Source organism: Pleurodeles waltl, chromosome 5 (assembly GCF_031143425.1).
Source record: "Pleurodeles waltl isolate 20211129_DDA chromosome 5, aPleWal1.hap1.20221129, whole genome shotgun sequence".
Lineage (NCBI taxonomy): Eukaryota > Metazoa > Chordata > Amphibia > Caudata > Salamandridae > Pleurodeles > Pleurodeles waltl.
The window spans coordinates 429,899,018-429,925,555 of NC_090444.1; the positions used below are offsets into that span (position 1 = coordinate 429,899,018).

At 46.0% G+C, this 26,538-nt stretch overlaps 1 protein-coding gene across 1 annotated transcript in view; it reads right to left on the minus strand.

Annotated features, from left to right (window-relative positions):
- The window catches only part of ERLEC1 (endoplasmic reticulum lectin 1), a 331,659-nt gene that overhangs the window by 274,075 nt on the left and 31,046 nt on the right, over window positions 1–26,538 (minus strand). Inside the window, exon 4 of the mRNA XM_069234195.1 lies at window positions 6,341–6,418. Within this exon, the coding sequence (XP_069090296.1) occupies window positions 6,341–6,418 (78 nt within the window). The remainder of the gene's footprint in view (window positions 1–6,340; window positions 6,419–26,538) is intronic.

The following is a 26,538-nucleotide window of genomic DNA, read 5'->3' on the forward strand; positions in this document are numbered from 1 at the left end:
GGTATGAGCAGGGTAGGTAAGGGCGAGAAGCACATCATCTGCATACATGCTGATCTTCTCAGTCTCTCTCCCAAAGGTAATACCTTTAATGTTTAAGTGAGCCTGGATTCGTTGAACTAGGAGCTCCATAAATAAGAGGCAGCAGAAGTAACATCCCTGACGTGGCCCTTTTTGGATTGGAAAAGATGTAGACAAAACCCCCTTCACCAATATTTGGCCCCCTGGAGAGGAGTTCCCGCATTATCCCCACTGATGGAGCTTATTGCAGATTTCAAACTCCTTTAGGGTCTCCAAAAGGTACAGCAGTGGGCTCTATCAAATGCCTTTTCAGTGTTGCTAGTGAGTAGTAAGGCGCTGTTCGTGGATCAGTGGACCCTATCAATAAAATATAGCATCTTCTCAGTATTGTCCGCACACCTTCTCTCCAGGATAAAACAAGACTTTTCTGGGTCAATCAGACCTTGCACATATGGGCTGAGTCTGGTTGCTAATTTACTTTGAATAGTTTACTATCTATGAGGATATGTGATATAGGCCTGAGCAGTAGTTAAAATTCTCCAGACAGACTGGTGCCCCAGTTCGTCTGTGTATCTGTTCTAGTTCCTTTACCATGTTTTCTAGTTCCCTCCTCTAACCTTTCTTTCATTTGCCGAGATAGCTATTAGTTGGTCTCTGATTAGAGATTTCAAAGCTTTCACAAAATGCTCTGACTGATATCCCCACACAGTCGTTTCCAGCCATATATTGGGTGATGGCTAATAGTATAGATGCTTTACTGGTTTCATTTTGGATTATGGTATCCCAAAGTCTCCAAGGACCGAAAGTCCCTTTATTGTCAGAAAACCATAGGCTAATAGATATGGGGCAATAATGCAAGAGTGCCATGCGATAAATCTCCAATCCCACAGTGTACTCTAGCAGTGAGGGTGCTGCCAGAAAATAATAAAGGGGAGCTTCTGTCTCATGATGCAGAGTAGTACGTGAAGTCTGAGTGAGTGGGGCATATCTTCCTCCAAACAATCCTCGACCCCTGTGAAGTTCAACCATCTCAACCCTTTGGTGGAGAGAGACCAGAATAGCCAAACCTCTGCCCTAATCTGTCATTTTTGTTATTCATGATAATATTGATGTTTCCTCCAATCAAGAACCTTCTGTCTGGCGTGTGTAAGATGTCTGATTTTGTAGGTAAGGAAGGTCTCCTAACGCTCATTAGATTAGAGAGATATTATATATATATTTGCCACTGTGAAGTTCTGTTAATCCAGCCCAAAACTGAATGCCATTATCCCTCCTGCTTGGTAACTTTATTCCCAGACGTGGGTCCCGTGCTCACTGTGCCATTGGAACCAAGCTATACCTGGCTGAAGAGCCTCAACAAGAGCGAAACCGGTCCTAGGTTGCTTATGTTCCAGTTAAGGGAGGACCAGGCTTAGCAGTTCTGGCTGGAGTGTTCACATGAGAAGCAGGGTCAAGGTTAATTTACAGATGGCTGGGCCCAAACTGTCGTGGCATGGTAGACAAATAAACAATGGATTGGGTTGTGGCCCGAGTGATTGCCAGTAGCTGAGATCAATCCAAGCATTACATCCGTCACCTCTTTGATTTTACTTTAGTTGTCTCTGTCAGCTCTTTTCTCTGGGACCTAGGGGAATATCCAGTGAGTTCTTGAGCTCTTGCCCATCTGCATCTTGGTCCATGTAAAGGTTTTTACAAAGCTTATATAATTGCAGTTGTAACATCCGCCTTTTGTGTTCATATGTAGGTATGCTAAATAGGGATGCTGGCATTTGTTACCTCATGGAAGGTGCAGATACATGGTGTGGCTGAGAAGTAGAGTAGTCAGCAAGAATAGTAAAAACTTAAGATCTGTACCAAGTATCTAAGAGACTAAATATAGAATGTTGGAATTTAAAAATAAATATTAAAGTACGAATGGCATGTGTAGGTGTATTGGCCCGTGGGACAGTCTCCAGTAGGAAGAGGAAAAAAGGGGATAATCAAATGTGGGTGGATTAGTATAAAGGGCGATTGACTGTGACTGGTAGGTGTCAGTGCAACCACCTTAGAAGGTCTTCAGTGGTCCACCGATCGGCAATTGACTCACAACAACCATTACCAAAAGCGGAGAGAACAGTAAGGTGAACACAACTCTAGGTGCAGCAAGATTAGCTGAATTGTCAGCTTTTTCTCTTTTGACTTTGTCATAATATACTAATTTAGTAATGTGGCAGATGTGAGAAGTGGGTAGCGTTTAGGATCCGCTTTCAATAGAAAGTGCTTAGCTGGCTTATAGCCCCAGCCAAAGGTGACCAATTTATCCTTATCGACACAAAGAACAAAACCGACAAAGACACAGGCCCTCATTATGACCCTGGCGGTGAGTGAAAGTGGAAGTAATACCGCCAACAGGCTGGCAGCAAGAACCGCCATAGACAGCCAATGTACGACACCAACCGCCAGGGTGGACACAACACTCACCACGGCGTTCAACCTGTCCACAATTCTCTGCCATAGCTCCAGCTTCTTCGCAAAGGATATTTGCTGCACCTGTGCTCCAAACAACTGTGGCTCTACCCTGACAATTTCCTCCACCATGACCCTTAACTCCTCCTCAGTGAAACGGGGGTGCCTTTGTGGTGACATGGGTGTTGTGTAGTGTGTGTTGGTAGAATGTATTGAGTAATTTGGTGGGGTGTGTAATGTGGGGTGCGTGAGAGATGTATGGGTATAAGTGGTGTGTGTCTAGTTGTCTCAGTGGTCTTGGTGTCAGTCTGGTGGCAATGATTTGTAATCATAAAGGGTTGTGGGTAATGTGTGTGTGTGTTTTATAGTGGTGTGAGTGTGTGGGTGGGGTGTGTGTACGGGTGTCAGGTGTGTGTTTTTGGTATTGGCCAATGTGGTGGTGTTTTGTATGTGGGTGTCCATTCTGAGCGCGGCGATATGTACCGCCAATGGTTCACTGCTGTTGAATGTCCGTTGTGGTGATTCGTGGGTCATAATGTGGAGAGTGGTTGTTCTGTTAGCGTAACGGTATGGGTGTTGGGACCGCCACTTTTGCACTGACCTTTGGGCTGGCGTTTTTTTGTATGTGGCAGTATTCGGTCATGTGTGTGTGTCATAATATCACGAACGGATATTCACCACCGCGGTGGTATATTGGCGGCCGTCAGCGTGGTGGTAGGCAGTATTTACGGCCAATGTCATAATGAGGGCCATAGTCTTAGTGGAATGATGGGGAGGCGGGATAAATGATAGCGCTGCTTGTGTAGATTCTGGGAGTTTGGAGCAAACAGTGTTCTACTGTTTTCAGATACCCTTTTCCGGTTTCTTGGCATGGATCTGGGGGGTGGGGGGGTTAGGGGGAGTCACCGTACCGGGGTATGTGGGTCCGGAGATGGTGAAGTGTACACTGTGGTGGTCACACCAGGTGAGTGGTGTAGATGTACCGGACTGTCGCTGGAGGTGAAGATGGGGTTGAGTGTGTGTCCTGAGATGTGGGTAGGGTCGGTGACTAGCTGCTTGAAGCTGATGTTGCGCAAGCTTTCCAGGAGGGCGGTGGAGTTGGCGTCACTGGGTTCGTCAAGGTGAAAGTTGCAGTCCCCTAGGAATATGTAGTGCTTGGGGGGCAATGAGTTCCAAGATGGCGTTGCAGAAGGTGGGGCATGCTCCTAGGGTCTGTAAGCAAGGGTGCCTCTGATGGTGCTTTATCCGTCTGTGTGGAGTTGAATGTTGAGGTGTTCCATTATTGGTGCTGGTTCATCGGGGATGTTGTGCAGTGGATGGTGTCCCTGTAGATGATGGCAATTCTGCCTTCGTGCTTGTTGGTTCGGTCCCGGTGAGTTATCTTGTAACCTTCAGGGATGGCAGTGGCGATGTCTAGTGCGGAGGCGGGGTTGAGCAAGGTTTCTGTGAGGAAGATGACATCTGGGGTGAGGGAGAATATTGTGTCCTAGACCTCTGTGGTGCGTTTAACTGGTGAGCCTGCGTTTAGGATGCACTTGCGTTGTGTCCTGGTGGTCTCAGTCGATGTGTCAGTTGCATTGGTTGCTTCGGTGCTGAAGGTGAGGTGGCAGTGTCAGCAGGAGAATGGTCCTCTGGTGGTACACAGGGATGAGCAGCAGCAGCAGTGGTGGTTGTAGGTGTGTCTGGGGTCCAGGGTTCGGAGGTCAGCAGCAGTGTATCTTCGTGGGGTGGAAGAGCCAGGGGTCGTGGCGCTGGGCACGGTTCAGGTGTAGACAGGCGTGCCATCAAGTAGGTTCTGGGAGGCAGTGGGCAGGGCTAGGCTACAGTCTGGAACACAGGCAACAGGAAAGAATGGGAAAAGAAAGGAATGAACAGAGAAAACAAGGAGGCAAAAGCAGGAGAAAGTACTCAGAAAAACGGAGTGAAAGGAGGGAAAAAGCAGTGAAAACGAGGCAAAAAGTTGGGGAAAGTACTCAGGAAAACGGAGGGCAAGGGGGGAAAGCAGGAGAAATCACTCAAAAACTGGGGGAAAGGAGGGAGAACGCAGTGAAAACGAGGCAGAAAGCAGGAGAAAACACTCAGAACAATGGAGGAAAAGGAAGGAGAAAGCAGTGAAAATGAGGCAGAAAGCAGGAGAAAGCACTCAGGAAAAACAAGGGGAGAGGAGGAAAAAGTGAGAACGAGAGCTTAAACAGGAGAAAGTGATGAAACAGCAGGGGAGAGCTGACCTGGGACCTGAAAGAAGCTAAGAAGTGGCAGTGTGGGATTCTGCCACTGAGATGTTTAGCCTCACAAGGATTTATTTCCCGTTCACACCACTAATCTTCAACCCTGAGCTTACTCCAGTGCTTACAGGGGAGCAATTTAAAGCATGGCAAATGGTGGACTACAAACACTTAAGGGATATGATCGACCAAGAAGGAGTGATCCCCTCTGAATTTAAGAAGAACTGTAGTCTTGCAAAGGTGGAATGTCTGCATTATTTACAGGTCAGGCACTGGGTGTCCCACAGATGAAGCTGACTGCCACTAGATCGCTTACTACATTTGAGAGATGGATCCTTTCCAAAAAGACAAATATCTATACCATGAAATCCACTCCCTCCAGTTGGCAGCCACCCCACATACTACATTTTCAGGTCAGAGGAGATGCAAAAGCGATTTCGGTCGAACTCTTACTGATAGAGTAGGAGATTGAGTTTCAACAGGCATGTGTCACAGCACGCTATACTATTGGCAGAAAGACCATGAGAAAACTAGCAACATACTGGTATAAGACTATTGTGCTCCAACATGACTGGCACCCTTGGAGACCTGACAGACGTTGAAGAGGTTGTGGAGGATCTAGCATGCTCATACCTCTACTATTGCACTGTCCCAAACTGGCACGTATGTGGCACAGTGTTAGATCACTGAGATAAAATAACAAGAGTTAACATACTGTGCTTCACACGATACACTATATTAGGCCTACCTAACAAACAGACTTGCCCATTACATTCTACTGGAGTCAGTAGATGACGCAAGTGCTCCCTGGGGCAAATCGGGTAGTCCTGTCCCACTGGGGTACCAACAAAACCCCATAGCATAGAAATTGGCTATATCGTATTTGGGAGCCACTGGGGAAAGTAGAAACATTGTCTATAGACTCCAAAGACAAATATTGCTCAGAGGTGTGGACCCCGTTCCTCTCCCATCTTAGAATTTAGGGAGTTGTCCTTACCTAGGTACCTAAAAGTGCTACAGATTCTTCAGGCACTATCAAACTGTAATCCCCCTAGGCTGGATAACATGGTGGCTTGCACTGCAGTCACAGTAATGAAATACATGTGTACGTTGAATTTTACGGAGACAGAATATCAGTGCTACAATTATTCTAGTTCTAAGGTTTATTTCATTTCCTTATTACTGCATAAGTAGTGGACTGGAGGAGTGGGGAGAGTAGCTTTATTACTAACTGGCGGCGTCAACCAGCATCCGTTTTGCAGCAGTTATATGATAATATAGAAAACTGATCTAAGAAAACCATCACATGTAGCTTGCAAGAATCTCTGCCCTCACCTAAAATTGGGATTGCAGTCCTCTACTGTAGAAAAGACCCAACTTCTAGGATTCATTATGGAAAAACATGGTGATGTCCCATGACTTAGCACTGTTGTAACTCAAACATTAGTCATTTAAAATTAGTTTCACTGGAAGAATAGACAATTGCACCTTTGAAAGCTAATGTACTATTAAATATTGATAATTATTTTGTGCGGCTAATATAAACATATCACTACCAAAACATACAGGTTATTTTCTCGGACTGAGCTTTTTTTTTTTACCAGATGACTACCTTAAAAATTTATTGTCTGAACATGACCTTAGAAACATACCTGTCCAGTTTCTTTCTCTTCATGATACTGTCGAATATGCTTCCCATGGCACACCTCATATGTCCAGTAAGATTCAATCTAAGAAAGACATGACACAGAAAAGCACACACTATTATATCTGTCACATTTAGCATCCCTGTGTCAGCTGAAATCAATTATTCTTTTTTTTTCCATAACCAATTTTGTTGAGTTTTAACACTGTCAAATGGCAGATGGCACAAAAAGATACATGTCAGATATAGTACAAGTACAATTCACAAAGCAAGACAGTAATATAAGGCGAACAGCCATGTAGGAGACAAATTTGTAAAGAAATGAAACAATATATTGCAAGGCTAAGTCCAGTTGGCTGAGCCATTTCCCTCATATGCTTTTGTGTTTCCAAGAACATCCCTTGGCCTCGTACACAGGCCGCTCCTGTTGTGCACACCAGTCCACTCTCTGCCGCCACTGCAAAACCGCATGGGGAGCAGGCTTTTTCCATCAGGCTGCTATATCGCGTTAGCTACCATGGAGGCCATATTCAAGAAAACCTGGTCTGCTCTTGAACCTTCAGAGCCCTCGATGACGCCAAGCAGCAGCATCAATGGGGAGAGTTGCACCTCCCAGCCTAGCACAAGCAAGAGTTCCCTCATCACAGAGGTCCTGTAACCCTGAATCACCGGGCATAACTATACCATGTGGTAGAAATCAGCGGGTGCGTGGCAGCAGCCGGAGCAGGGAGAAGGCCTGCCTGGTGTAATCTTGTCTGGATGAGGTACTGATGACAGGCTTATATCAGGCGTAACCATGAGGAAATCGTTATGATGTGAGGTGGCATTACGACATCTCGCCAGTTGTCATCTTCAAAGGGACAGCACCATCTCTCACAGCCTGCCCTAAGGTGGTCCAGCGTACTGGGGGCACTGATGATTAGAGTACGGTAAATCTTTGAGATACCTCCCCTACCCAGCATGCCCATGAGGGGTTTGGCCTCCAGAGGGTTGAAATCAGAGAGAGAGAGGCGTCACTGGTTATGTGAACATGTAGTGCATGGCATAGTTGTAGGTATTTGTAAAATTGTGAAGAGGTAAGTGCGTGTCTTGAAGCACCAGACACATATGAGGACATGGAGAAGGTGAGTTTCCTCTTTCTGCGCCATACAAGAGCGAAAGCAAGTCTTGTTTTGATTTGAGAGGGGATTCCCCCGCGTTGACTCTGGGGGTCTGGTCTCCAGAGGTAGGGAGTCACTCAGCCGATGAAGCGGCCTTTCCTCTGCAAGCCATGTCCAGGTCGCCTCTGAGTTATCAAAGAAGTGGGTTTTGTTTGTGAATACTACTTGATGCCGGACTGAGAATGGAAGCCTGAAGGACAGGTTGAGTGCGTGGAGCTTCTGTTTAACTGCTGCATATGATCAGCATTGCATCTTCATCGTTCCGGTGTAGTCTGGAAAGATAAGCACCTTTGCATCATAGTATTTGAGGCTTAGGTGACAGCGGGCCTCCAGCAAGATAGCATCTTCACCTTTAAAGTTGAGAATGCGGGCGATCATGGGTATATGAGGTGCCCCTGGAGGTGGCCTAAGCGCCAACGCTCTGTGTGCCCTTTCGATCACAAACCAGGGAGACAACTGATCTGCTAGCATCCAAGATGTAATCCAGGTTTCAATGAACTCCACAACTTGTGGGATTTCCATTCCTTCTGGTATGCATACAAAGTGCAAGTTGTTACGCCGGGAGCGATTTTCGAAGTCTTCTGCTCAGAGGCAGAGCTCTACCATGTGCGAGAGGAGTTCAGAGTTCTGCAACTTCACGTTGGTAACTTTATCCTCCATTGTGGACATGCGGGTTTCAGCTTCTGAAATTCTAGTCGTGGCACTGCACAGATCTTGACGCATACGAGCCAAGCTGACTCATACCTCCCTAATCTAGGTTTCCAAGGATGCCTGAGAGGTGTGGATAGCTTGGGGGAATGTGGCCAGGTTGCACTCAGATGACGGTGTTTATCCAGGGACGGACCTCGGGCCTGACCGTGGTGTATTGATCCATTCAAGTCTGGGAGGCCGTTGGCTGGCTGAGTTTGCCTTTGACCATTGTGATGAGGATACATGGTGTCACGACCGATTTCCAGAAGGAGCCCAGCCCGCTTACCGCAATGACACAGCAGCATGTGCTGTCATGTCTTGGGGCATGCATCACCTACCAATGCAGCCCCAGTTGTGAACTACTCTAAGTCCACCCACAAAGCCAGATCTTGTGTTGGTATAGAGGCTGTACACTTAATCACGAGGCATCCCTCCAACGGTCTTGCATGTTTTATATGAGGTTGCCAGAAGATGCCAGTCTGAGGTAGATTGTTGCAGAGGGGGTTCTAAGCTTACCCACAAGGCAGTCTTGTCATCCACTGCGATCAGGATCTGAGCCCTGCACCTCCAGAGGGATAAATGGCAAAGGCAGCCCTGGGATCCTGGACCCTGAAATTCTGCGGCTCAACCCGAGCCGGAAATCTGCACAGTAACGTCCGTTGGAAGTGAATGAACGGGCACATTAGCACAGAAGCGGCAGTGGCCACCATAGCATATGTGGTTATGCAGTTTGTAGGGTGCAGACAGGAAGGTCAATAATAGATTGTAGCCACAGAGGACAGACACCACATGTTTAACCTCAGTTTTGGGGAGGATTATTGTCAGTGCCAGGGCCGCTAGAATTCCAGGGCCTGAGGCCAGCTCAGCTGAGGTGACAGTAGTGAAGGTGGGGGCCACAAAGGAGCCTCCTTGTAGTGAGGTAGTGCCTCCTCATCTTTGATCTCATGGGATCAGCGTTTAGGAGGTCTGGTTAAGGGGGGTGAAATCACTACAGGCCTAGATGTACCTCCAATGAAGGGGCCACCCCAGGGTCTTTGGGGTTGTGCTCCGTAGCCAGAACTCCCAGTCGCTGCCCTCTGCGACAGGCACAGCCACTTGGGACAGGCATAGGCAAGCTGGTGGCGACTAAGCCACACAGTGACTGCAGGATCCCCGAGGCCCAGTAAGGGTGCCGTGTGAGAAGGAGGCAGTGGGCCCTCTCACACTGCCGTGGGCGGACAGCACCAACACAGTCGTCTTCTGATTCAGACAGGGGGTGGGCAGGCAGACACGAGGATGATCCAAAGGGAGGACCGCTGTGCAGTGAAGCACCACACAGGGCCAGGCAGGTCGCAAAGGCCATTATAGCAGCTCACGTAAGTCCCAGGATGAGGCTGAAGACAGGTGTGGGGAGGCAGGGAGCAATCTTTTGGGTGGTCAGTGACAGAGACTCCCAGACAGTGGTGCCAGTCACAGCACAGCAGCAATGCTCACCAGGATCCAGCAGTACGGTAGTCTTCCTCCTGAGCTGGCTGCTATGTTGGAGGAGGCGAAAGCATTGCAGCCTGGGTTTTGGACGAGGACCACGGGACCCTACGGCGGACCAGGAAAACATCAGACAGGTCTGGAGGCACTGCATTATTGCTTTGTGGGGTGAGAGGCACTCTGAAGGCTCATTAATGGTAGTGGATGACGGAGGGGTCCGGAGCACTCTGATGCTACAAGCCACCCTCCCCATCAACCTTTCTAACAATTTATACCCTGTAAAACAACAAAAACCAGGAGTGAGTTTCTTAAATAAAGACAAAGATGTAAGACGACAATGTACATATTAGTGATTAGCTCATCTGCTAATCAAAATCAAACAAACTGACAAATACAATGTTCTGGTACCCGAGTGTAGCAAATTTTACCAGGAACATTTGTCATTTAAAAAACTGGATTTCCATTCTCTGTGAGTAGTTGTACGTTTTAAAGCAAATACATGCTCGACTTAGATAACTGGTTTGCAATTAGCAGTTTAAAATCAGGATTTCAACATTTGGCATGCTAAACATTGTTCCACCACCAATGTTTGCTGCCAGTGATTTAATATCATTATAAACTCAAATAAAGTTGTTCAAAAAAAGTGCATGCCAAACAGCTTTGAACATGAACTACTCCTGCCCCAGAGGGTTTTAGAGGAATAAGAAGGAATTAGGATGTCTTTAAAGTGCATTACACAACTGTTTGGCTGAAAGCCATTAAAGGGAAATCAGAGCAGGAGAAAGGTGGTGTAGAAAAATGCCTCTGTTGGAATGGTTACCCACTAACTTTTTGCCTTTTGTTGATGCTAGTTATGACAAAGTGTGCTGGGACCCTGTTAACCAGGCCCCAGCACCAGTGTTCATTCCCTAAACTGTATCTTTGTCTCCACAATTGGCACAGTCCTGGCACACAGATAAGTATCTTGTAAATGGTACCCCTGGTACCAAGGGCCCTGTGACCAGGGAATGTCTCTAAGGGCTGCAGCATGTGTTATGCCACCCTGGGGAAGCCTGACTCAGCACATGCACACTGCCTCACAGATTGTGTGTGCTGGTGGGGGAACAAAGACTAAGTCGACATGGCACGCCCCTCAGAGTGCCATGCCCACAACCCACTGCCTGTAGCATAGGTAAGTCACTCCTCTAGCAGGCCTTACAGCCCTAAGGCAGGGTGCACTGTACCACAGGCAAGGGCATAGCTGCATGAGCAATACACCTCTACAGTGTCTAAGTCAATTCTTAGACAATGTAAATGCAGAGTAGCCATAAAGATTATATGGTCTGGGAGTTTGTCAAACACGAACTCCACAGTTCCATAATTGCTACACTGAATACAGGAAAGTTTGGTATCATACTTCTAAGCACAATAAATCCACACTGATGCCAGTGTGGGATTTATTGAGAAATGCACACAGAGGGCATCTTAGAGATGTCCTGTGTATACCAGTCCAACTACTAGAGCTAGGCTGACCAGTTTCTGCCAGCCTACCACATCCAGACAGGTTTCTGGCCACATGGGGTGAGTGCCTTTGTCACTCTGGCCAGGAACAAAGCTTGTACTGGGTGGAGGTGCTTCACACCTCCCCAAAGCAGGAACTGTAACACCCGGCAGTGAGCCTCAAAGGCTCAAGCCTGGTGTTACAGTGCCCCAGGGTACCCCAGCTAGTGGAGATGCCCACCTCTCTGGACACAGCCCCCACTTTTGGCGGCAAGTCCGGAAGAGATAATGAGAAAAACAAGGAGTCACCCACCAGTCAGGACAGCCCCTAAGGTGCCCTGAGGTGAGGTGAGGTGACCCCTGCCTTAGGAAACCCTCCATCTTGTTTTGGAGGATTCCCCCCAATAGGATTAGGGATGTGCCCCCCTCCCCATGGGGAGGAGGCACAAATAGGGTGTAGCCACCCTCCAGGACAGTAGCCATTGGCATGTAGTACATGTAGTATTTAGGGGCGACCTTGAACCCAGGAAATCAGATTCCTGCAACCTGAAACAAGAAGGACTGCTGACCTGAAAGCCCCGCAGAGACGACGGAGACGACAACTGGCTTGGCCCCTGCCCTACCGGCCTGTCTCCACACTCAGAGAACCTGCACAGCGACACATCCAGCGGGACCAGCGACCTCGGAGGACTGACCTGCACCTAAAGGACCAAGAAACTCCCGAGGACAGCGGCTCTTTCCAAAACTACAACAAACCAACTTTAAAGAAGACTCCAGCCTCACTCCGGAAGCGCGAGTCTTCACACTCTGCACCCGATGCCCCTGGCTCGTGTCCAGAGGAACCAATACCGCAGAGAGGACCCCCAGGCGACTCCAAGGATGAGGACACCCTGAGTCGACATCCCTGCACCCCCACAGCGACGCCTGCAGAGAGGATCCAGAGGGTCCCCCCGACAGCCTGGTAACAAAGGAACCCGATGCCTGGAAGAAGCACTGCACCCGCAGCCCCCAGGACCGAGAGGAACCAACCACTGGTGCAGGAGTGACCAGCAGGGGGCCCTCATCCTAGCTCAGTTGGTAGCTGGCTCAAGAAGCCCCTCTGTGGCCTGCCTGCATCGCCAGAGTGACCCCCGGGTCCCTCCTTTGCCTTCAATACAAAACCTGACGCCTTGTTCACACACTGCACCCGGCCGCCCGTGTGCTGCTGAGGGTGTATTTTATGTGCCTGTTTGGGACACCTCCCCCCCCCCCCCCCCAAGTTGTGTATGTTTCTATATAAACCGCCACCTGCCCGGGGCAATTCAAATCATTAATGGGGGGCTGCGCGGCCCCCACGCGCCCAGGTACCGCCACCTCCAGGGGCTGCAATAAAATAATGAAGGGGGTCCTCCCCGGGGCTAAAATAAAGTATGTAGCTTTTGAAAAATTGTGTCAGTAATCAGATTCTGCTCTCTTGTGCCAGTGTTTGTTTTCAGTGTTTAATTAGCCTAGAAATGCAATGCTCAAAATACGATTTCAATATACTTTTAGTGATCCATGGTTTTATATGGGCCAATTGTGTTCGATTTAGCTTGGACATAGTATAATTTGTACCTTTCTGCCTGTTGGACGGCCTTTTCCACAACCTGCCCCTCAAAAATTAGGAGAGTTCGGGGGCAGTCAGTAGGGTAGTTGCTAACGCCCATGTGAAGAGCGACACTCCGGGCCAGTCCTGCCACTTTAATCAACTGCACTTGACATCCTAAGATATTGGAGCCATGAACAAGTCCTATCTTCCTGTATAAAGAGAAGGCATTCACCTCCACAGAAAGGGCCTTCTTATTAAGAGTCTTTTCTGGACTAGGCCTGAGAGAATTGTGAGTGGGATTTTCCTTGTTTACGCATGCCCTACTACTTATGTCAAGGCCAAGAGAATGGTATTCAATCCCTTTAGCATACAGAAAGGAACTAGGAAGGATTGCCCCTTCTAACTTTTCGTGATTGTGATCATTATTCATGGGCAAATCAGATGCTAAGCAGCAACGCCGCAAAGTCAATCCGAAAAAACAACTGCACGCGATGGGGCTTCCGCGCGCCATTCCCTTGAAGAGGGCAGAGAGGATGAGGCTTCCTCCCCAGCTGAAGACCTGAAATCCATTCTTTTGGAAATGCGAACTAGCCTCACCATCATTGATGGTAAGCTGGACTCGCTGACCAAGTGCATGGACGACATGAAAGATAGAATGGACATATACCAGATGTGCCTAAATGATGCAGAACAGTGCATATCTGATGTCGAAGACACAAATCTGCAACACTTGAAAATTCTCGGTGAGATGAAAGAAGAACTGCACAAAGTCTAGCTTAAAAATTAAGATTTAGAAACTCGATCGCGGAGAAACAACGTGCGCATCTTGGGAATTCCGGAAACCACGTTGATGGGGCGCACTGAAGAATACATTGAAAGGTTGCTTTTGAAGATATTAGGTGCTGAACATTTTTCCCAATCCTCTGTAGTTGAGAGGGCACATAGGTCCTTAGCTCTTAGACTGATCCCAGGTGCTCCTCCTACACCCATTGTTGTGAAATTTCTCAACTACAGAGCTAGAGATAGAGTGCTCCGCTTGGCCAGAGAGGCACAGGAGGGGTATGCACCTCACCTTCTTCCCAAATTTTATGCAATTCGTCCATGATGTCACCACTAAACTTCTCTCAGTCAAAAAGAAACTAGAAGAGCGGGCCATCACTTATGCCATGCTCTATCCAGCGCAACTGCTTTTCTATTGGCAAGGCAAGCCCAAGATCTTCACAGAGTCTTCAACAGCACTTTCCTTCCTGCAAAATCACTCCTTACTCCTCTATGGATGGGATAGAGTGACTGCTGACTCCATTCTACACTGTTCCCACAGAGTTTACACAGCAGCTGACTAGAGCGAACACTTAGTGCACTACATATAGCTTGTTATTTGGACTCACTGGACCGCATTATGATGAGAGGCTCACGTCCTGTATCCCTACTTGCAACACACTCACTGAGTGCTTCTTTTACTACTGCCCTCTGGTCTTATTTGTTGCTATTGTTGTTTTCCCTAGTATTTCTACCCTAATAGTGCTCTGGCAGCCCCAGCCCTGTTTCCAATGTTGTTACGAGAAGGGTTTACTAAGTATTGTCGTGTCGAGCATACAATGTTTTTTGCAATGTTTAGGGGAAATCACTAGGAAATTGGGTCCCAGTGTGGGTGGGGTTGGGAGGGATTGGCAGGAAATTCTATATTAAAATTAAGTGGGCAAGCTTTCACAATGCTCAACTGGGGAATCAGCCGCATGCGTTTACCCTGAATACTTTTATTCTACCAGATGGCCGATACACCCAATAGCGGGAAACAATTGTTAACATTCATCACATGGAATGTTCGAGGGTTAAATAACACCCAAAAAAGCTGACAGGTCCTTGCATATCTTGATTGCCACAATGTGGATGTTATTTACCTGCGTGCCATGTCAATTCTCCCATTCACAGTGAATACAATGCAGTATGATGCTTGACTTCCCACTTGAGTGGCATATAGACCTGGTCCGTTACCTCGCGATACATGTATATGAAGACATTCAGGTGACCATGAGAGATAACTATGGTGTAGTCATCAGTAACTTCCATCAGTGACAGATCACTTGATCAAGCTTCCTACATCAATGGCAGGATAGTTTGTACTTTTGAAAATGGTTGTGCTTCCCAAACTCTCTTCTTGATGATGTGGACACTATTCAAAAAGCCAATGTCACTTCTGGTAAAGCAGATACTTTCAAAGAAGCGACCCTGTATTGTCTGAGAGACACTTGTCCTGCCCTACAGCAAAGGGGACTTTGCAGTCCTAGATTGTGAAATCTATTTCTATGCTACACAAGCACATAACATCACTTATTGGTTCCAGCTGACCCCATGCTTTCCCCATATGACTGTTCAGAGGCATGAAGCAGCCTCATGTCTTCTCAGCCCTGCACCTATTAGGATACCGGCTGAGCCTAATGTCCAGAGTAATTAGCTTGCTTGCACAATTTTGGCCTGGAAGAGACTCCAGTGAGAAGGCTGCTAAAACACACCAGATACCAAGACCCAATCACAATTTTGACACCAAGGAATTTCCTGGATGAAACAAAGTCTTCCCAGAGGGTACCTTCATCATTCTTTCACAGTTCAAGTGCTGGGGAACATCATTCCTTTAGAAATTGTCCTATATGTTCCAAGCTAAACTTAATTCCCTTCTAACCCAAATTATATCAGACTCTTATACCGAATCACAAGCATCGACCCCCGCCACCTAGTTTCTCAAATTTGATACCATAAGTGGTGCTAGAGTGGTGGAAATTCACAGCATGTCAGCCTTTTATTAATGAACTAAAGTTATTTTGCTGCATGCAAACAAAAGAAATATCAATCAACACCACATCAGGCTGGTAGAGCTTAAACATGGCATTAGGCTTAGTTCCTGCCTTGAGTAAACTGTCAGGATGCAGCTGCTAATTGGGAAAACAAAGCAACTGGGTCCAGAAAGGTCTGGGTCCATGGAGAGCTTCAATCTGCTGGTGAGGGCTCTAATCTACATGTTTAATCTTCGTCAGTTTGGCAGCAGCCCTCTGCTTCTTCCAGGCCATCAAAATAATCTGAACCCCAGCCAGCCAGTGTGAGACAGATTTTCTATTGGTCTTGAGTGATGATGAAAGCCTACCAGGTAGCATGCTCCAAGATCTTCAGAAGAGCTTCCTGCATCCAAAGGGGGTGTCAGTCAAATATTTTTAATTGGTTTTGGTATGTGCTCAATGATAAAGCAGGCAGTTTTCATTTGGTTAAAAAACTATCTTGTTGTCAAATGGGGGCTACCATAATGCTGCCTGGAACTGCAAGCCTTAAATACCTGCAAACCCTGCCTCGGTGTGGGAGTCTCTTGAGGAATTGCTAGTTACAAGCGTTTTTGATTTTTCTAACACCTCATCAGATAAAGGCAAAATCAAGTTAAGTTCATGTCCCTGGCCCAAATGGCATTATGAAAAGAAGCAGTGCACAACCATGTGTGCCTTTACATGGAAACAGATCAGCTTGCAACTGAGGTCTCATAGGCATTTCCAGATTTAGAAACATCGAACTGGTTCATACTTACATTTCAAAAGCCATAACAAAAATTCTTCTGCAGCATTATAAGAAAAATAAGAAATTTTTCTCAGTTTTCCCAATTCTATAAATAAGAGACTGCATAAACAAGATTACACTTTTTTGGCTAAAACAAAAGCCAGAATTATCGACGATTATCCTTTACTCTTCAAAAATTGACTAAGGCGATGCCTGATCATCACCTGTATCCAGTGCAGCAGTATTGCAAGCTAAGCTGACCTACCCAAAGCAACAAATTATTCACCCTTGAATGCTTTAAATGTACATCCCAAATGAGGTGGTCTAGTTCAAGTTGTAATCGACTGTTGTATCAATGGCGAGTTTACATTGAGTAAACACTTAATTAGATCAGGTGGAGTTGATCCTATAGGTTTTACCAGTAGGAGCAGGGTCAAGCCTTCACTGTTTTTGGAAATTCCTAATGAAATTGTGAAGTAGGATGCAGAGGTGTTTGTTCAGATTAGAATCTGGAGTATCTGTGTCCAAGAAGGTTCTTCTTTACTAGATAAGGCACCTGTAACCAACAAAGGATCATCTTCTATTCTATAGGTGAATTGGACAGGACAAAGATATGATTTAGGTACAAAACTTTTATAGCAAAGAATCTATTCAGAAAAACCGAAAGCCATACTATGACATTATATAACAGTGCTATGTAATTAGATTGTAATTCCTCCTCTGAAAACAATACAGAGGTAGCAGTGTCTAAGGGCCAGATGTAGGTAGTTCCGATTCGCAAAATTGAGTGCAGAACAGTGTCTCAGACACCGTCTGCGATTCCCTATGGGGTCGCAAAGACCCACCTCATTAATATTAATGAGGTGGTCGCATTTTACGACCCCATAGCGAGTCCCTGCACTCACAGGGATGGTGGCTTGCTGAAGACAGCAGACCTCCATGTCTGTGACTGCTTTTTAAATAAAGCATTTTTTTATTTTTTTATTTTGCAGCCCGTTTTCCTTAAAAGGAAAACGAGTTGCAAAATAAAAAAAATACCGAAACCATTTGGTTTCGTTTTTTCAGAGTAGGCAGTGGTCCATTGGACCACTGTCTTCTCTGAAAAAACATTTTGGGCAACATTCACAAAGGGGACCCCTTCCATTTTGCGAATGGGTTACCACCAGTGTGACACTGGTGGTAACTGCAAATTGCTTTGCGACCGCATTCGCGGTCACAAAGCAATTTAGCATAGCGATGCGAGTCGCAAATAGGAAGGGGACACCTATTTGCTAGCTGCATTCACAATTTGTGAGTCGGTACCGACTCGCAAATTGTGAATGTGCATCGCGATGGGCATTTTGCATGGCGCAAACTGTGATTTTCGCAGTTTGCACCATGCAAAATGCTTGCTACATCTGGCCCTTAGCGCAACAACAGCACACAAGGTGCAATATTAACAGCAATGCCGTACACGTTAAAAGCTACTTGCTTGTGCTCCTGGACGGTAATAGAAAAATGGTGTCCGATGTTAAAATGGTAACAAGGGATCAAGCAGTTTGAGCAAAAGAAATATGGACTGTAGGCCAAATAAAAAGACCACCCAAATTGTCAAATGAAAATCCCTCCCTCCCTTGCTGGGTTGACAATTGTTTCTCTGGTGGCACACTGAGTACTGCAAGAGATTAAAGACTGAAAGACATTACTGCACCTGGCCTTGCTACAGGATGTATAAAAGGTTGATAAAGAATGATCAAAACCAAATACATTTCAGATGGAATAGTAATGATACAGTGAGGACCAGCATAAGGAATTACAGATATTCAAAGCAGTACCAGTTAGTTAAATTTTCCCTTGTCCACATGCTCACCTTCTTATATTATGAATGTTTTTTTTTTTTAAATAATCTTTATTGATGTTTTACATCTTTCAGTATCAGGATCAAGACATCAACATGAGTATTATATACGATACATCAAAAAAGATCATAACAACTAGAATAATCCCCAGCCCTTCACCCCCTCTGCTCTTGCCTTTTTTCACCCCTCTTTTTTTGTATACCTACAAATCTGTATGCAACAGCACTATTGGAATTGTGGGATTTCATAAAACCAAGGTTATGGGAGTCCCAGAATTAGACCTTTCGGGTGCTTCCTCAGTATTACAATTTTTAAGGTCTGTTACCATGGTTGCCTATGCCATGAGGTAATGCGCAAGTTGTTCATTAGAGAATACATGTTCCATTTTAATTTGTTCCACAGTGGCCCACTCTATAGTATCCCAGAGCCGGGCGGAACACACAGGGGGAGTGGGGCTCATCCATTTAATAACTATGCAACGCTTGGCAGGTGTCAAACCCAACATTAGGAACTTCCTGCTAAGTTTCTGCTACGACGGGGAAGGGAGGAGGCCCAAAATTATATGCTGTACATCAGGTGTCTCTGTCCAACCCGTGGCGTTTTGGGGGCTATTTAAAACTGTGGTCCAGTAAGGGGAAAGCACATTACAGTCCCATACCATATGAATGAAATGTGCCTTCGGAGTCTGACATCGGGGGTACCTGCTGGGACATGTGGGATAAATCATACTTAAAGTATAGGGGGACAGATATGTATGGTGTACGAAATTATACTTCGTCAGTTTAAAACAAGCATTCGTACTTGCTGTGCACACCACCTCCTATATACACTCCAAGTCCCTGTCCGACAACTCCCCAGGTAATGCCTCCTCCCATCTGGCCTGAACCAAAAGCAGGCAGAGGGGGAGGTCCGCAGGTAATGCTCTATATAAGTGTGTAATCAGGTGTCTCCCCCTGTTTCCCCCTTCCATATTAAGCATCGTCGTGAGGGTAGTTGTGACAGGTGGGGCATCCAGGAATGTAGTCCATATTTCATGGGCTGTGGCTGAGATTTTCTGATATTGTAGAAATTGTCCTGTGCCAAAGGTATGCATTGCCTCAGCGTAGTAGATGAATAGGCCCTCAGGGTATGAATCTCCTAATATCCAACACCCCCGGTCTTCCAGTGCTGAACCAACATGGAGACCTATCTTCTTAAATGGTTGTAGGATCCATATAGGGAGGTCTGGGGTATAGGGGACTTTCTGAATCACGCTATTGACTATGTTTTCCCATATCTCAGCCACTAAGCGTATCATGTAGGGTGTGTCCCTGTGAACCCCGAGCTGACCATCACCAGGGTGGCAAGAGGCATCTCCCCATAAGTATCCTTCAGAAGACATATCCTCCACAAGTCCCCCTCGTCTAACCAGTGGATGTAATGTTGCAGATGCGCCGCCATATAATACAGTTTTAGGTGTGGAACCTCAATTTTACCTCCGGCCCAGGGTCGTTTAACGGTAGAAAGGCTTACCCATTTATGCTTATCTGCCCACAATAAGTCAATCAACAGACTATCCAGTTGGCAGAAAACGTTATCGGGAATTTTAAAACAGGTACCCTTGTAGGGCATATAGGCAACGTGGAAGAATGATCATTTTAGCGATTGCCACTTTCCCCATGAGGGAGAGTGGTAGGTCTCTCCAGAAACAGACAGATGCCTTAAGGCCCATAAGGATCCTGCCTATGTTAAGTTCTAAAATTCGGTTTTCATAGGGGCTAAATATATCCCGAGGTATCGGACATCTCGGGACCGCCAGGGAATCACTGTACAGGGCAAGTCATCAGCCTCAAGTCTCATCAGGGTGCCTAGAGGGTACAGACTAGATTTAGCAGGGCTATTCTGAAACCCAGAAACCATTCCAAAATCCTGCATCATTACCACGAGCAGTGGGACAGAAATGGATGGACACCAAAGATAGATTAATGCATCATCTGCGTAAAGGGAGAACACGTGTGTAGTGGCCCCCAAAACAATTCCACAGTGGTGCAGTACCCGGCGCAAGCATATTGCCAGGGGTTCCAATGCCAGCACAAATATAATTGGCGAGAGTGGACAACCCTGTCTGGTGCCCCTATCCAGTCAAAATGGGTCTGAGACCATTCCCCCAGTCCGCACTCGGGCACACACAGGTTTCGGTATAATAGTTGAACCCATCGGATAAATGGAGGGCCCATCCCCATCACACCCTGGGGACCTGCCAAAGATAGGACCAGTTTAAAGAGTCAAACGCTTGTCCGATATCCAAGAAAGCTAGGGCAAGGTCTTTGTTAAGGCGTTGTGAGGCGTGGAACATGTGTGCTAGTGTTCTCAGGTTTGAAGCGTGCTTCTCCGCAAAATAAATCCAGATTGGTCCGGATGTATAAGGGATGCAAGATACAGACGGAGGCAATTAGCAAGTACTCTACATAAGATTTTAACATACACGTTAAGCGGAGAGATTGGACTGTATGCCGACGGCATCACTGGGTCCTTGCCTACTTTATGTATCACCACCACCACAGATTCTCTTATTTTTTAAATGTTCATCAGCACCGGAAAATAAAGTCTGTTGGAGTGGAAGGGTCCCTCGCATGGTGATGGATGTGCACCACTGAAGTGAGTGCCCCAACTGTGCTGATGTCTGGATTCCTAATGCTGATTTTTGTTGACCGACCATGCATGTGCATCATGACATAAGCCTGTCCCATGGACTGTGGTCTTTTTGGACTGGGAAGAGCACCCCAAGCACTACCCTCAGTGATGAAAGGTTACAGCCTTTACCAGGAGTTAAGGAGCACAAGTGCTGTGGTGGCAACATATCATGTAGTGATCAGTAGGAGTGAACATGGCCTTTTTACCTGTGTCACTGAAGTGAGGCCTACAGGAACACTCATTTAAAAGGTCCTCTGCTATGTGCCTAACTCACCTTTGGCCTACTTCGGTTTGGTGTGTAGCTTTGTGCTGTCGGTGTGTGATATAAATATGCTGGGTGACTGCATGTCTGTGAATAGTACAATACAGGGATAACGGCGTACTGTGCAGTGTGTGTCTGCTGTATGCCTGTGCTGTATGTATGAGTGCCTATACATGGTACAAATACATAAAAGGTGTAGTGCTGTACAGTGTGTGCATGATATATGTACGTGCTGGGTGTACGTGTGTCTGCAAATGGTACAATACATGAAGGATGCAGTGCTGTGCAGTACATGTATGCTATATGCATGTGCACAGTGTATGTGTCCCTGTCAATGGCACAATGCATAGAAGACTCAGGGTTCTATTTTGGGATACCCATGGCTGCATACAGAAACAGGAGATGAGGAGGTAGAGGAATCCCTCCAGACAGATATGTGTATTGTTGCACAGCTGTAAGCTGGGTGGAACATACTGGAGAGGAGGGGAGAGCCAGGCTCTTCAGCACACTTCAGGAGGGAGCTCTTTAATTTAGACAGAGGTCATTGGAAAGTAGAATGGACACATCCCAGGAAGGAGATGTGGGGATAGGAGAACCACAAGGAATAGGGCTGAGGCCCTATGGTAATATTTTGATACGTGTGTCACTCGGGCTGACATCCAGATGTAAACCTCAGGTCGCTCATGACGTGTCTTTTGGGGCTCTTCGATCTGGAGTTGAGCCTGCTGTGACAGATTGCTTTCAGGAGGAAGAGAGAGGAGAGGGCACTTCGAAGGAAGCAGGCTCCCAACATAAACTTCAAAGACTCAGATGCTAAATAGCATTGGAAATGGACTGTAAGAAAGGGAGCTTGAGACCCCAAATATTGTCAACCATCAAACAGCTAGTTGGACTGTGCGAGGAGGAGAAACTCTGCAAGACTTCTGCCTGTGACCGGGACTGAGGGCTAAGGAGTGCTAGCCTCCCAGCTGGGTGAGGGAATATTAGCAAGGGAATCCTATACCACCTTGCCCTAGAGCTTGTAGTACCATCACATGCCTGCTTATTAAGACCAGCGCGCCCTTTGAGGAAGAGGAGGTCATCTGAGGAAGTGAGGTTCAGTGGAGGAATCGTGGTGAGTGGATCTCTACAACGAGAAGTGAGGAGATGGCTACAGCACCGAATGGGTCATCACTCATGTGCAGTGTTAATTCGGCGATCCCATATAGCAGGTGGGCCTGCTGTGAAAATGTTCTGTGCCGACTGTGTCAGAGCCTGTGCGCAGGGGAGGAAAGGTGACTCCGTATGCCAGAAGGGGCCCATCGGGAACACGCGAGATGCTGTGGTCTTACCGAGACCATTGATGGAGGCCACCATGATGACCCCAGTGGGCCTGATCCATGATTGAGTACCAGCACCAGGATCGTCACACGCTTCTTACCCAAGGGAGGAACCGAGGACCTTACCCAGCATCAAAGAAGCATCAAGAACCTGCTGCCACTACAGGCCAGTCTGGACCATATGTGAGAGGCTTACTGGAAACAGTTGCAGCAGCTTCAGCACCTGCAAAGGGGGTGTGCGGGCAGACTCCTGTTGCTCAGATCCTGCTAGTGTGGGGGAGATGGATTTCAGGCCAGACGGCCCCAGGGGAGCTTGCATGGTCGGTACCACTTTGGCGCTGAAACACTTTCGAATTTAGGAGTCACAATGAGACTCCGACTACTAGTGGGGCTTAACTAAATGTCACCTATATTGAATGTGGAACACCCACTACTGCTAGCTTGAGGGTAACTTGGACTCCGGGATCTGTGTATGAAACACTAGAGCCCTGATCTCAGGGGTTGGGGTGTGTGGTTTGTGAACTCCCTATCTTTGTGTTTGTATATGAATAATCCTTTTTTCATGAAAACAGGTAGTTGACCAGACAATCATTTATTGCTGCTGCTGCTGCTGCATGCATTTTGAGGTGCGAGTCTGTGTTCACCACCTGTTTCTACCTCTCCACTGAGATGCCTTGATCTGCTCGACCCGCGCTACCACTGAGAGTCAAGTGCTGAAGGGTTAATTGGCCCAGTTGCTCAGACTCCTTAGTAGGTTGGGCTCCAGGACATCAGGAGTTAAAGGCCTCAACCCCCACAGTTGGGCCCTGTAACAATGCCTGCCTTGTTGCCCTACGAACGGGGTTGGGACAAACAGGCTCGGAAAGCGTGGTCTGGTATAGAATGAGATACTGGTTTTGATTAGGAAGTTTGCTTTACACCCCTTGGACGTCAACTGTAATTTACCTAAAAGCAGGATTGGACGCTTTCATAGGTGTTGGTAAAGAAGCCTGATGAACTGATGCGAGGACACAGAAGGGAGACAGGCTAAGCTCTCGAGAGAAGGATTCGACCAAAGGCCCGTCAACCTCTTTGGGGGATTTGTGCCCCTTAGTCTCTTCTACTACAGCATATTCCAATCCCGTTTGACAGGCCTCAGATTAAGGAGCATCCATCAGCCATAGCTTTCAAATGATGAAGGTTGTTTGGTTTCACAGACAAAGTTGATTGATTCAGTTTTTTCTATCCACAAGGTAATCACATGTGTGCCAGCCTTAAAGTTCACCCTCCCTATAGCTGAAGTTATTGAATCCAGGAATGAAGAAGGCACCTACTTATCAGTATGGGCTTATCAGGGACAGGATGCTCAGATAAAACAAGCATTTGTAAATCCAATAGGTTTCACCTATGTGATTAACAATAGGCATGTTTTCTGTTGTAAGTTGTAGCTCGATGAGCATCTGTGCAATATAAGTTACTGAAACTCCATTAAAATGTTAAGACTTGTTTATTGAGAAAGGCAATATATTGTGCTCTTACTGGTGGTACAATAAAGTAGGGAGAATAAATAAAGAGTAGAGGACAAAAAAGTAGATTTCACACGCACAGCGCAAGCGCTGTGCAGGCAAAACAAAAAAAAGGAATTTACAATGTACAATAGCAGATTATGACTAAGATATTCGACAACTGTGTCAAAACGTAGCCTGCTGGCAATCATCCACAGTGTGAAAAGTAAGAAATGGCAATGAGTACAATAGATAAGCACACCCCTTTGATAAGGGGTAGTCTATAAAGACACAATGATTAAAAAAGGAATCATATCCACATTTGGGAAACAAAATATGCCAGCTCAGGGTCTGTTCCTCACGTAAGACAGCATTATATTAGGCCCAAACATGAAAGTGTCACAAATGCACTGCTATAATATAGGGGTGCACCGTGCCATGTAATGAACATTAAAACTTATATTAAAATTCAAGTGAAAGGACGTCAGGGATTATAATTAACAACATGCAGTTCTTGCAAGGGAATGCGCAGAGTGCATTGTCGTGGTGGAGCCGGCAGATTAATAGCAAATATCCACCTGGAGGTGGACAGAGGTGGGCGATGTCACGTGGTTACTAATCAGAGTGTTGCAGGTGAAAATAAAAAAAAACACTACAGGGTAGACAAACATTCAAATGCAAAAGACATTGGCAATTAGAATTAATAACCAGTGGCTAACGAAAGGGCAAGCACAAAGGACATCATAATAATGTCATGGATTCTTGCAGTGACAAACATTTCTAAGAGTAATTGAATAGTTACCAATAGGAGGATTGTAAATGCAAATTATTACTCAGTTAAAGTATTTGTCGCTATTTAGTCACCCACAAATAAATCGTGGCTAAAGATTACATTACCTGACCAAGATATTAAAACGCCAGAGTCAAGCATAAAGTACTTGGGCCACAGGCGACTGATAAGAGAAACACACGAGGAAGAACGGGAAATAGTATGCTACAGCCAACAGAAATGGAGGAAAAGAAAGTGGCAAGCACAAGAACCGATGAAAAGTAAGGGCAGGATATAAGCCCCTTTGAAGATTTACATTAAATACAATAGATTTCACAAGTGAAACCTAAAAATCATTCTTGCAGGGGATAAGACTTCCAGAACAGCCTATCGCTTTCACACATTTCTTAAAGTTCATTGTGAATGACACATCTGGCAGGGGAACACAAGGTTTTAAAATGAAATTCATTTAAAAAATCCCCTTTAGTGAAAAGAAGAGAGCAAACTAACTAAAGCACTGAACAAAAAGGGGACGTGCCAGAGAAACAAATCCTAGTGTCCAGAGAAACAAATTCTAGAGCCAAGCCCAAACAGGAGTTTAAAACATGAAATGCATGTGGCCGTTGGCAAAACAAAGGTTAAGATTGGAGCTCATGCTCATGGAAGGAAGCTCAGAAGCGGAGGACTTTAAAAATGTTAACATGGCAGGCTTCTTTTTAAGAAACCTTTTATGGGCCTGTCTGTTGGTGTTGGCAACTGCCAAAAAGAGTAAGATGAAGAACAAGCTTGTAGTTTCAATAACATTTTTCAATGGCAAAAGGGCTCACACACTGACTTACATGCTCAAAGACCTCAATCCCTCAACCATGCGCACTAACACTCACAGTGTATGACTCATTCATACATTGTGACTGACCTAAACAGTAGGTCAATGCGCCCCAGAATATCTCCCTTGTAAAAAAAAGTATTCCAACCATTTGTAGTTTGGACAAAGTACAGGTTCAGAAAACAGGGGTTCAAAAGGTAAAAGGAAAAAGTGTTGCATCACCTGCATACTGAATAACAGTAGAAGTGATTTACTTTCAGATAAATGGTGTACTTCTAGAACTGTTTTCCCCTGTGACAAGACAATACCAATTTCTTAACTGGTTCTGGACCATGTGAATAGGTTTTGCTCAAGTGACAATTTTTTGCTGCATTAAGTTAATGCACGGCTAACTTGGACATTTCAGATATTTACAGCCTTGAAATGTTCATCAAGTGGCTAGTAACAGTCACACATAATCAAAAATACACTTCTGGTGCTGTTCTTCACACAGTCTTTCCGACGAATACACCGGTACATTCATTTTGACTCACATGCCCAGAAACTGGAGAGAAAAGGATGGGGGAGGGGCAGGAGAAGAAGCTGGGGGGACCCAAAGTGAAAAGCAGACTAAAGAAGAGACAGAGGAGATAATCTACACACATTTTGAAGAGAGGACTAAAAGAGCGATGTAAACAGGAACAAGAGAGGGATGAAAAGGGTGGAACAGGATGAAAGAAAACAGCAGAGGCACCTAAGTTTTGTATAGAAAATGTTTTTGGAAAAAATATAAAAAACAATTTAAAAAAAAAAAGGTGATACAGCTAATGGAGCTGAAAAGGTGGTGCTCCATCTCCTGTTCAAGATGCAAGTACGCCCTTCTTTTTTAGGAACGTTTATGTCAGATTCAGCATAGCAGGGGAAATTATATTAAAAATATGTATCACAGATATATTCCAATAAAGAAAGGTAATGAAAATGTCACTTACCCAGTGTACATCTGTTCGTGGCATTAGTCGCTGCAGATTCACATGTTTAGCACAGTCCGCTGCCTGGTGTTGGGCTCGGAGTATTACAAGTTGTTTTTCTTCGAAGAAGTCTTTTTTGGTCACGGGACCGAAGGACTCCTCCCTCTTCGGCTCCATTGCGCATGGGCGT